Source organism: Ovis canadensis, chromosome 8, assembly GCF_042477335.2.
Source record: "Ovis canadensis isolate MfBH-ARS-UI-01 breed Bighorn chromosome 8, ARS-UI_OviCan_v2, whole genome shotgun sequence".
Lineage (NCBI taxonomy): Eukaryota > Metazoa > Chordata > Mammalia > Artiodactyla > Bovidae > Ovis > Ovis canadensis.
In genome coordinates, this window is record NC_091252.1 from 50,838,277 (window position 1) to 50,851,011 (window position 12,735).

The 12,735-nt window shown below is 40.1% G+C and overlaps 1 protein-coding gene across 4 annotated transcripts in view; it reads right to left on the bottom strand.

Moving 5' to 3' along the window:
• Positions 1–12,735, bottom strand: part of KLHL32 (kelch like family member 32) — a 215,485-nt gene that overhangs the window by 160,931 nt on the left and 41,819 nt on the right. For all 4 annotated transcript variants that reach the window (XM_069599240.1, XM_069599237.1, XM_069599238.1 and 1 more), the window contains exon 3: positions 9,845–10,025. In XM_069599240.1, coding sequence (XP_069455341.1) covers positions 9,845–10,025 — 181 coding nt within the window. The remainder of the gene's footprint in view (positions 1–9,844; positions 10,026–12,735) is intronic.

Consider the following 12,735-nt stretch of genomic DNA (forward strand, 5'->3'; position numbering starts at 1 on the left):
CCTTGTTAAAACAGTATTCATTTGATGAAAAACAATAATCATTTTACCATACAATGCATAAGTCAAATGTACTACAGAAATGATATTCTGGTGCATCTGTGATTGATACACAAAATGCAGATATCAAGGAAAGAACACAGCAATGTGCAAATACGCAAAAATTATCAAGGCTGCTGTTTCAGCATCAACACCCAATAACCACAGAACTCCATAGTGCTCATTTGGCCTAAAGCAAGGTAATTAATCATAGGCCAGGCCAGTGTAAACTGACTATGGAAAATATTGAACATCATGGGATTTAATTTTAGAGATATTCATGCACCCAGTTAAAAAGCTACAATAATGCTTTGCTCTTTAGGACAGTAGTAGATATTTACATGCTTATAGTAACCATCAAAAAGATACACTAAAAATAATTACTATATGTACTCAAGGATTTGAGGGTTATTTTACTATTATTTTTATTCATTTTTTTTCTGAAAAGGAGGTTAGTTTTAAATTACTCCTAGCTAACAATTTTTAAGGACTGTACTAATCAAATTGTGACAACACTCCTGTGGATCAAAAGAGTGAATCCTCAGTACAGCATGGAGCCCAGAGACTGCTCAGAAGGTTCCCAGAAGATAACCCGCTGTGGCAGGGGTGACTGAACAAAAGACAAAAATGGACTGTGCAAAGTCCTTTAATATTTATACAGTATTGACACATTGACAGTATTCCATGTACATTTTATTTTATTCTTAATTTTATCTGTTTAAGCAAATAGACAGTTTACTGGAAACACTGGGAGCTCACAGAGTCAGTGAGGAAAGCTCATGATGGGCAAGGAGTAAAGGCAAGAGGCTGCAGGCTTGGCAGCCAGAAGCAACATAATTGTCAACAGAATGATGCTGTTTATCCTCAATGTGATAAACACAGCATGTCTCATAGGATTTCTGAAAATCAGAACTGTTCATGAAGAGTTTCTAAAACAACCAAATAAGAGACAGCATGAACCCAACAATTTGTTTTTGTTTTACCCTGCTTCAAGACTTGCCAGAATCTTAATTCCTGGACCAGGGATCAAACCCATGTAGTGGAGGCATGGAACTAACCACTGGACCATGAGGGAATTCCCTCATTTATATGTTTTAATGTCAGCAGTGCTATTACCTTAAAATCTTTATAGGAAACCTGCTTAAGAAATAACACAAACTAATGTGTTAAACAGATAGTATATATAATGGGTGTGAGGAAGACGTATTTAAAACAAGGTTCAAGCCCTCCAACACCATGCAAATCACTGATATAATTACATTACACTGTAGTTATTTGATCACCTGTCTGTATCTTTCACCAGACTATTAATTCATTCTGCATCTAGAAAATAGTAGATATGTAAGAAAAGCTCACTGAATTAAAAAAAATTTTTGTAATTATATATCATATACTTATTTAATAGCCTTTAGTGTCATTGTAATCAAATAGTGACTGGAGAGTATGATTATAAAAATATAAGGAACACAGATTTTTTTATTATCATGGGCTTTTCCTCATCTCTCAAAACTAAAAATTATATAGGCAGAGCACACTGAGGCTCTAGTGAAAAATGATGCTCAAATATTTAACTCTCCAAAATGTCATATTTGAATCACTTTGCCATCACATATGCAAAGCTATGTTAGACAGTCAAGACATGTGTTTCCTTGGCCAGAAAGTGTAGGCACTCATAGAGACTGAAGCTGGAGATGGCAAATGTTAAACAACAGCCTTCAGAAGCTGCAGAGTGGCCCATAGCCCAGGACACAGGGGAGAGGGTGAGAGGCTGACTCACCTCCATTTTTCACACACACTCCAGATCATAAGGCCTCCAGTTCCTCTCGCTACCTCTGGTTTAGTACTTCCTCATTCAGTTCTGTTCAACAGTACTCTGATGACCTCACTAGTCTTCAGCTAGTCACAGTCACTCTCAGAGATATCACTGGAGCACAGGACACATCAGCTTCAGTTCCTTTAAAAACAAATTTCCAGCTTTACTGAGATATAACTCAGTACATACTCAGTATATAACTCAGCTTTACTGAGATATAACTCAGTACATACTCAGTATATAGCTCAGACACATCACATTGTGTAAGGTTAAAGTATACAATGTGATGATTTGATACACATACATACTCTGAAATGACTGCCACAATAGGGTTAGTTAACACATCCATCACTTTACATAGTTAACTTGTGTGTGTACTAAGCACTTCTAAGAGCTACTCTTTCAGCAACTTTCAAGTCTACAATATAGTATTATTAACTGTAGTCACCCTGCTGCATAGTAGAATCCCCAGAAGTATAACTTGATTATACTCATCGTATAACTGGAAGTCTGTGCCCTTTGCCAACATCTCCCCATTTTACCTACTCCACAGCCCCTGAAAACCACCATTCTATTCTGTGTCTATAAGTAAGATCATACAATATTTGTGTTTCTCTGACTTATTTCACTTAATGTTCTCATGAATCATCCATGTTGTTGCAAATAGCAGGATCTCCTTCTTTCTCACGAGTACATAATGTTGCATCACACACAAAGAGACACACGTACGCCACATATTCTCTATCCATTCATCCGTGGACAAACACTCGGGTTGTTCCCACAGCTCAGCTATTATGAATAAGGCTGCAATGAACTTGGGAATGCAGACGTCTCTTTGAGATCCTCATTTTATCTCCTTTTAGAGATATGGGATCCAGATGTGGGATTGCTGGATCACATGGTAGTTCTATTTTTAATTTTTCTGAGAAACTATGGTTTCTATAGTGGCTGTACCAATTCACAGTCCCACCGACAGTATATAGGGTTTCCTTTTCTGTGCATTTTCACCAACATTTTTTATCTCTTGTTTTGGTAATAGCCATCCTAGCAGGTGTGAGGCGATTTCTCACTGTGGTTTTTCCCTGATTAGTGATGTGAAGCATGTACCTGTTCAGGCTCATATGCCTGTTGGTCAGTTGTGTATCCTCTTTGGGAAATGTCTATTAATATCTCTTGCCTATTTTTTAATCATAGTACTTGGCTTTTTGGTATTAAGTTGTATGAGCTCCTTATATATTTTGGGTACTAACTCATTAGGTTGCCCTTTCATTCCTGTTGACCTTTTTATTCCTTGAGGAAGACAAGCTATAGTTTTAAGCCTTCAGAAAAGAGGACATTCTGTATGAATTGAGTGAAGTGGCAGAGAGTGCACAGGATAAGGCTCTGTGGAGGACATCACACTTGTTGATTGTGATAAATCTTTGAAGACAGAAGGTAGACTAGATGTGAGTAGGAAATTAAGGCAGAAGGAATGGTAATCAGCAAGGCTGAGAGGTGGAAAAGCCCTTAGGTGGAATAGAGTGTTTGGAGAACAGTTATGGCCTCAAGATCAAATGAACGGATGAGGATGAATGATAATAACACAGCACAGAGGCCATTCCTGGGGCCTGGCAGACACGCAGTGAGGATCTCCAGAGGACCTGAGCAGGGCAGTGAAAGTTCATTACACAGTCATCCGCACAACGGTTTGCCAAGGGACAACCAGAGGAGGAAAAAGTTAAATGGCCAGTAGAATGTTCTAAGTAAGAAGGAAGGTCTCAGATTCAGAAAATGACAAGATGGGAAACACTATGGCCCAGATGCATTACTCAGTTATGTCTGACTCTTTGCAAGCCCATGGATGGTAGCCTGGTGGCTCCTCTGTCCATGGAATTCTCCAGGCAAGAAAACTGGAGTGGGTTGCCTTTTCTTTCTCCAGGGGATCTTCCCAATCCAAGGACTGAACCCGAGTCCCCTGCATTGCAGGCAGACTCTTTACCAACTGAGCCACCGAGGAAGCCCTAAGACAGGAAAGGATGAATCCAAAAGGCTATTCTGACCCATCAAAAGGTGAGGGAGTCTGAAGCCTGGTAAGGCTAATGATGAGCAGTTTTCTTTTTCCCGCAAGTGGCCAGGCAGACTGACCGGGAATTCCAAATTAAACAGAGAATGTTTGTGGAAGGTCTGCTATGCATCAGATACATCACTAAGTGCATTATAGACCTTATCACTTTTGGATCTCTATATCAATCTATTCAGAAAGCTATGCTTTATGACCACCAACTGACAGATTAAATAAACCTTAGGTTCACAGAAGTCAGAGGACTTGGCCTATATCAAAGAATAAATAGTGAAAGAAGGTAAATAACAACAATAATAATTAGAACAGCATCCACTATTTGTCAGGGATTGTGGGAAACAATGGTCAACAGAGAGATACACTCCCTCCTGCTATCTTCACACTAATATCTGACTTTTGCATTCTTCCTTTTCTTCCTTCCACTGTTGCTTTCCTCTTATAAATGGTGCTCTTGGTCTGACACACTTATAGCTTTTGATTAATGCCATGCTGTGCTGCTATTAAACCTAACCTTTTTTTTTTTTTTAAAGAAGACTTTATTACTTGGCTGAAGAATGTGCTTCCACTCTTTCATTTAAAATGTTAATGATTGCAGAAAACCACAGTACTTTGTGCTCAACTGCTCATTATTTGTATTTAAAGCCAGAAAAGCTGATACATCTCTCGGATCAATATAAAGAAACCGTTTACATCAAAAGTTGGGTCTTCTCACCCATTTCCTGAATCAGAACAATTTAGCTTCAGAATAAACCGCCAGATGTCAGAACATTGTTGTTGTTTAGTCACTAAATTGTGTCTGACTCTTTGCAACCCTGTGGACTGCAGCATATCAGGCTCCTCTGTCCTCCACTATCTCCCAGAGTTTGCTCAAATTCATGTCCACTGAGTCAGTGATGCTATCTAACCATCTAATCCTCTGCCACCCCCTTCTCCTTTTGCCCTCAATCTTTCCCAGCATCAGGGTCTTTTCCAATGAGTCAGCTCTTCCCATCAGGTGGCCAAGGTACTGGAGTTTCAACATCAGTCCTTCCAATGAATAGTCAGGATTGATTTCCTTTAGGATTGACTGGTTAGATCTCCTTGCAGTCCAAGGGACTTTCAAGAGTCTTCTCTAGCACCACAATTCAAAAGTATCAATTCTTTGGCGCTCAGCTGTCTTTATGGTCCAACTCTCATATCTGTATACAACTAATGGAAAACCACAGCTTTGACTATACAGACCTTTGTCAGCAAAGTGATGTCTTTACTTTTTAATACACTAAGTTTGTTTGTCTAGGTTTATAACTTTTCTTCCAAGGAGCATCTTTTAATTCCATGGCTGTTCACCAGCCACAGTAATTTTGGAGCCCGAGAAAATAAAGGCATGCTTACTGTCCAGTATAGTAATGTTTTCCTCCAGAGCAAAGGACAGTCATGTTTCCTACCCATTTACAAAGGATTCGGGTTCCCCAAATTCAGTGATCCTCTCCTATAATGTAATACACTATAAGTTTCATGTCCTTATATTATGATAAGCTTAGGGCTTCCCAGGTGGCTCAGTGGTAAAGAATCTGTCTGCCAATGCAGGACACATGGGTTCTATCCCTGATCCAGGAAGATCCCACATGCTGCGGAGCAACTAAGTCTGTGCGCCACAACTATTGAGCCTGTGCTCTAAGCCTGGAGGCCACAACTACTGAGGCCATGTGCCTTACAGCTCGAGCTCTGCAACAAAAGAAGCCACCGTGGTAAGATGTCCTCACACCACAACTAAGAGTAGACCCCGCCTGCCGCAACTAGAGGAAAGTGCGAGCAGCACAAGGACCCAGCATGGCCAAATTTAAAAAAAAAAAAAAAAAAAACTTAAAAAAGCATTATAATATACATTAGGTCCAAACAACCACTGTTTGATTCCACCAGTATGAGGTGCCTACAGCAGTCAAATTCATAGATTGAAGGGGTGTACTGGTAGAGGCCAGGGGTGGAGGTGGGGGGAAGGGGAGTGGGGAGCTGGTGTTTGGTGGGGATGGAGTTTCAGTTTGGAGGGTGACAGGTTGGGGAGATGGATAATGGTGAGAGTCGCATGGCAATGTGGGTGTGCTGGGTGCCACTGAGCCACACAGCTGAGTATGGTTAAAATGGTATGTTTTATGTTATGTGACTTTTACCACAATAAAAAAAACATTAAAAAAAAAAAAGAGTTTAATTTCTTCTAGCAGCATCCATGAACCTGTGATAGACTAACTTGCTGGCTTCCAACTTAGATAAACCACAGATCCTTGATAGTTCTTGAAAGGGGTAGGTTGCAAAAACGGGAACAAATTCTTCTCCTGCCTGCATCCATGTCCTTTAGTATACGCTCTTACACTGACTCAGCTTGGCCATGTGACTTGCTTGATCAATGAGACATTAGTAACCAGGAGACAAACAGGAGCTTGAAAAGCATCTGTGCGTTGAAGCTAGCCTACTTGCTGGTTTTAGAATTTAGTTGTCATGTGAAAAATCCCAGGCTAGTTTGTTCATGAGAAATACATGCCAAGTGTCCCCCTGAACCCCAGGTGTGACCCTACCCACCACCAGACATGTAAACAAAGCCAACTGAGATCACCCTACCTCCACTCAACTCTTCAGTTGACTGCTGATGTGAGAATGAATCCAGCAGAGATCTGGGAAGCTGCTGGACCAGAGGAAGGATCCAGTTTCTAAGTTTTGGGGTCTTTTGTTATGCAACACAGGTTAATAAAGATACAGGGTACAAGGAAAAAATGAATTCCAGTGTAATAACTGTATTACAAGTTCTACAGGGTTCAGTCTATGTCTGGTTAAATACTGTATAACTATAGCACTTAGCACAGTGCCTAGGAAAGAGTTAAGTACCAGTAGGTCCAAGTTTGTCTTAGTTTTTCCATCTAATAATCAACACACAGGCACTGAAATTTCACCTCACAAGCAGGTCTTGAGATTGAAGGAACTGTGTACGAATCCTGCAGGGCACAGGATTATGTAGAAAAAGTACAACTTGGTACTTAAAGAGACAAACACTCCAATGGATGAAAATCAGCTCTCCTACTTACTATCTGGCAGTCCTTGGGCAAGTTATTTAAATACATTGCACTTTAGTTTCTGTATCTGCAGGATGGGAATAAAAAAGCTTTCTTCACAGGCTTTATAACATCAGTATTTTAAAGGAGGCACTCTGTGCAAGACCTGTCAGATTTTGAGGGGCAATGTGGCAAAAAGACAAACTTGGAGCAGCAGCAAACATTGTTAAATGCCAACAATAAGCAAAGTGCCCTTTGGGACTCACATGTATGCACTCACTTGCACATTCTCTCTCTTATATACACACATCCACAAAATCGAACCCCAATTAAATTCAAAACGCAACCCACAGAGATCAAGGAGGAGAAAAGCTAAGCACCAACAGGCCTACATTATGATCTACAAGAAGACAAAACTCATATTATATAATGTACACAAGTTATACATAACAACCCAAAGTATTTTCTTTCAAAAGCCCTCCAAGTAATATAAGCTTTCTGGGAGAGTAATGCCTGATAATGTAAGTATATAAAATATAAGTTATATTTATGAAACCAAAAGGGTACTTTACAGAAACTGCTTCATTTCTGCAATTTATAAATCAAATCCCTACTTTTAACTTTAGATAGATATTTTAAGTTTAAGATAGATATTTATCCTCTACATCACCAGGTTTCACCACATTTAAACACTTCTTAAAAAAATCTTTCATGATTTGCCATCTTTGAAAATTCTCTTTAAATGCTGATCGGCAATTGTGTACAGTTGATATTGTCTTGTAAACATCAAAAAACAAGATTACTACTGAACATTTCCAAATCAGGGACTTTCCTGGTGGTCCAGTGGTTAAGACTCCATGCTTCCACTTCAAGGGGCATGGGTTTGATTCCTGGTTGGGGAACTAAGATTCCATACACTGTGGCCAAAAAAGAAAAAAAAAATTCCAAATCAAACCAACAAATTGGCCCAGGCTGGAGTTGGTTTCTTTATCATTTTGAGATGTTGGAAAAGATTATATGCTATTATATTTTAAAAGTATTACCTACTCACTAGTTAACTGGTAAAAGATTGAAAAAAATTAAATAGCAATTAAATAATGTACATTCATAGTTTAATATTTCAAAAAATCTGGTTAACAATTGTCATGATTTTCTTTCTCCTATCCACATTAGGGGCAGTACAGAATGCTGGTTAAGACTTGGGCATGGATTTTAGCTGTAGATCTGCCACTTCGAACCGTGTGACTTATTACTTTAACTCTGCTGCTGCTGCTGCTGCTGCTAAGTCGCTTCAGTCGTGTCTGACTCTGTGCGACCCCATAGATAGCAGCCCACCGGCTCCCCCGTCCCCGGGATTCTTCAGGCAAGAACACTGGAGTGGGTTGCCATTTCCTTCTCCAATGCATAAAAGTGAAAAGTGAAAGTGAAGTCACTCAGTCATGTCCAACTCCTAGTGACCCCATGGACTGCAGCCCACCAGGCTCCTCCGTCCATGGGATTTTCCAGGCAAGAGTACTGGAGTCAGGTGCCACTGCCTTCTCCGACTTAAACTCTGAGTTACCTCAAATTACTTAACCTCTGAGATTCAGTTTCCTTACATGTAAAATGAATTTTATAGTATGTGTGTATGTTTATAAAATGGAGTGTTATGAAGATTAAATGATATATGCATTTAAAGTCCTTTGTCTATGAACTGAATCATACGAAATACTAAATAAATTTAAAATAATTAAATATAGCTATAACCATCCCATATATTCACCTTCCAAAATAACAACAACAAATACATCATCACGTATCATTAGCCACTAGAAACAAAAATCTAAAGTTCTGCTAAACAAGACAACGTGTCCTCAGAGAAGCAGGTACCCACATGTCAACCATAAATACCCCTTATGGGGCTGATTGCATCTCTGTCCCTGGAGCAAAGAGTTGGAAAGCACAAGATGCTTACTCCTTGGAAGGAAAGTTATGATCAACCCAGACAGCATATTCAAAAGCAAAGACGTTACTTTGCCAACAAAGGTCTGTCTAGTCAAGGCTATGGTTTCTCCAGTGGCCATGTATGGATGTGAGAGATGGACTGTGAAGAAGGCTGAGTGCCAAAGAATTGATGCTTTTGAACTGTGGTGTTGGAGAAGACTCTTGAGAGTCCCTTGGACTGTAAGGAGATCCAACCAATTCATTCTAAAGGAGATCAGTCCTGGGGGTTCTTTGGAAGGAATGATGCTAAAGCTGTAACTCCAATACTCTGGCCACCTCATGCAGAGTTGACTCATTGGAAAAGACTCTGATGCTGGGAGGGATTGGGGGCAGGAGGAGAAGGGGACGACAGAGGATGAGATGGCTGGATGGCATCACCGACTCGATGGACATGAGTTTGGGTGAACTCCGGGAGTTGGTGATGGACAGGGAGGCCTGGCGTGCTGCAATTCATGGGTTCGCAAAGAGTCGGACATGACTGAGTAACTGAACTGAACTGAAAACAAGAACATTCATAGAAAATTAAAAAATCAGACACATGACATATACTTAGGGACTTTAAAAAAATACATTGTTTCACAGATTGTCCTTCTGATCCTCAATGCAGAAATACCCTGCCGCCGGCCTGCAGTCCTGTTACGGCACACTACAATGCCACACTTCCTTATGGTGGTAAACTGTCAAACACCGCTCAGCTCAAGATGCAAAGGAGAGGTCTACTCTCCACTGGAGGGCCACCCAGGTGTCCAGTCCAAGGAGGATCCCAATAGCATCCCAATCTCAGCCTGACCAGGAAAGCACCCCCAACATTCACAACTCTGCGGACTATTACCTAATTGGCTTATGACTATGTGACAATTTAGGAAAACCACCATCCTCTGTTTATTTGCATAATATCCTAAGAGAAACAAATAACAAACTGCCTTGACTTACCCGGAAGTAGTCGCTGCAGGCTGCTAGGACGGCCTTGTGAGCATGGAATTTCTGCTCCTCGGCAATCAGGGTGACATCGCAGAGAATGCCGTCACTTCTCTGCTGATTCAGTGCTGCCAGGACGCTGTCGTTGTGAGATTCCGAGTGGCAGAGCCTCTGGCCTGTCAACATTTCTTGAATACTGTAGGGAGAGGGAGCAAGTTAATGTTCTTTCTCTCAGCAGCCCGGCCACCCCACACTCTCTCCACATAGCAACTCAGGGAATGCGGATTCCAGTGCCTGTGATAGTGTGGCCGTCCTAGCCCCGCCACCTCTTGCTCCACCAGCCTCTTGCTTTGTCTCTAGTTCTCTCTCTTCCTCACCCCCACAGCAATTCTTCCTTTCCTACTATCCCTCTCTTTCAGAATTTGTGGTTGCTGTGTGTCCATCCGTGTCTGTGTATTGGCCCATCTCTGCAGGCCTGTAAACCTCTGCTTCTGGGCCTCTGTCTCCTCAGTACGTGTACAGCTGAGCACACATCTCTGGATGTGTATGTACATATGCACGTGACTCCTTCCACTCTGGGACCCCCTTCCTAGTCTCTGGTTCCTTTTCTAGCTTTGTAACGCCTGTGTGAGGTTACCACAAGCTCACAACCTGATCTCTGGCATGCACTGAGCCAGCACTGAATCCACAGGACCTATATGACTCACCAGAGACACAGGAAGTCACCATGTCTCCTCACAAGACACAACACTCCATTAATAAATAAGACAAAACCGAGCAAATGTTGGATAGGGTAAAAAAGGGGTGCCTGTGACCACTTCATGTAAAAGGCCATTAATTAAGCCGTAGCAGCTTATTATTAAACTTGGGAAATTATGCATCACCAAGAGTACATCAAAAGAAATGCTACTGTAAGGAAAAACTTTTAAGGCTGAAAGGAAACTGCATCTGTATTATTAGCCTGTAGCAGCTATGTGTGGTCACTGTACTAGACTTACTAATGACAATGCCATCTATTTTCTGCTCTATTTTGCGTGACTGCTAAACTTACTGTGAAACTTTCCTCTTCACTGCCAACCCTAAACTAAAATATTCATTGCATGTCCTTTCAAAACTCCTGGGTGAAACCCCACATCTTCCTAAAAGAGTGTGGAAGTAATGCTAATAAACACCAAACTGAATTTGTAGATAGTTATAAACAATTCCAGCTTCGATACATGAAAATTTCCATGGCACCCTAGGAATCTCAGAATCGGCACTGGACTAATAGGAGATGAGAACAGGAACTATTAAGCTCTATTTCTGAGCGGAGTAAAGATGCCATAGGAATGAGTGAGACTGTCTCTCCCAATCTGACAACTCCTGTGTCCAGTTTCTTCCTCTGAATGTGAAAGAGCCGCTCAGGGGAACCAAGGCGTCACCACCAGTCTACCCTGCATGGCAGGTTTATCTGACAGGGCTGTGGTGCCAGCTGGCTGATAAATTACAGTTCAGCATAAATCACTATCTTAAAGGAAACCAAATGCTTCCCATAAAATGCCAGAGTGCAGCTGATAAGCTTTATTGGACATTTTTGACTGGGGAGCCTCAAAAATGTCAGAACTACTGAACGAAAAAAAAATTTGACAGGAGGTGATGATATAGTAAGTTCTCGTGGGAAGGTGGGAGGATTATTTTCAGCTGAAATACAGCAGTGAGTTTTGAAATGGTTACTGTCATCAAATATTCATCTAGCATCTCTAGCTATAGGCAGACTTTTAAAGTCAGTAATTGAAAATCATGCTCGGAAGCATAAATAACTCTTTTACATATTGCTATGCAAAGGCTAGAATGGAGTTAATTAGCATGGCTCAAAGAAATGAAGGGGCAGAGTAGTAATAGAAGTATTATATCAGCTAAATAAGCTTTAAGACAGTCTTTGAAAAATCTTTCCTAAAAGGATGACATTTTTATACATTTCACAAGCACAAAGTCCTTACTATGTTCCATGAATTATTCTTAGTGATTTACGTTATTAATTCATTTAATCTTCATAACAACACTATGAGGCAGGTAATAATATCTCTTTCACAGATAAGAAACCTGATGGTACAAGAGCAGGCATTTTCAGAATCTATTACCATGAATATAATAATGCCATTTGTCCTCCTGCTTAAAAAATAAAACAAACGAACAAAAAAACCTGAAACAAAGGCAAAAAATGATCATCTAAGATCTCAAAAATCTATGCTAGAGGGGGAAAATAAATCACAAAGTCTACATTAATTATATATTTAGATTGTGGATAATCTCAAAATCAAAGTATCTTTGAAAAATAATACACATTAGCATAATAACATGAGATAGTGATAAGAAATGCCTGAAATCGTGCTTCAAAAACATTTATCTTTGCAATAATTAAGTTTAGAGAGAGAAAATAGATTTTAATTATGATAATCTTAGAACATTTATGTGAAACTCTCATAACTTTTCTCCCTTTTAATATACCTTAAATGCCAAATAAATGTATTTTGAAATTTCATTTGTAGTGGAACAGAAGGATATATTAAAATAATTGCCTTATAATGTTTCTTTACTCATTTTCCAAATATAGAGCCACAATTCACATTCTTATGACTGAATCAGTGTTTGCATTTCAGATATCTATTGACAGAGAATAAATCTTGCCAGGGAAAGAGCAGCTGTAAACTGAAATTTGGCAAAGAATTAAGGGCTCAGCTCTGAAACAATTGGGATGCTGCACAATTTCTCAGGATCATTCAGCTGGGCTTGAAACATTCAAGCTTAAAGAAAACAGCATGCTAAATATTTAAGGCAACACTTGGCACAAGATACCAAATGTTTTGAAACCAATATGTTAGGAATCCTTAAAAGCAGAAACAAATACTCCAACATTTGGCAAGAAA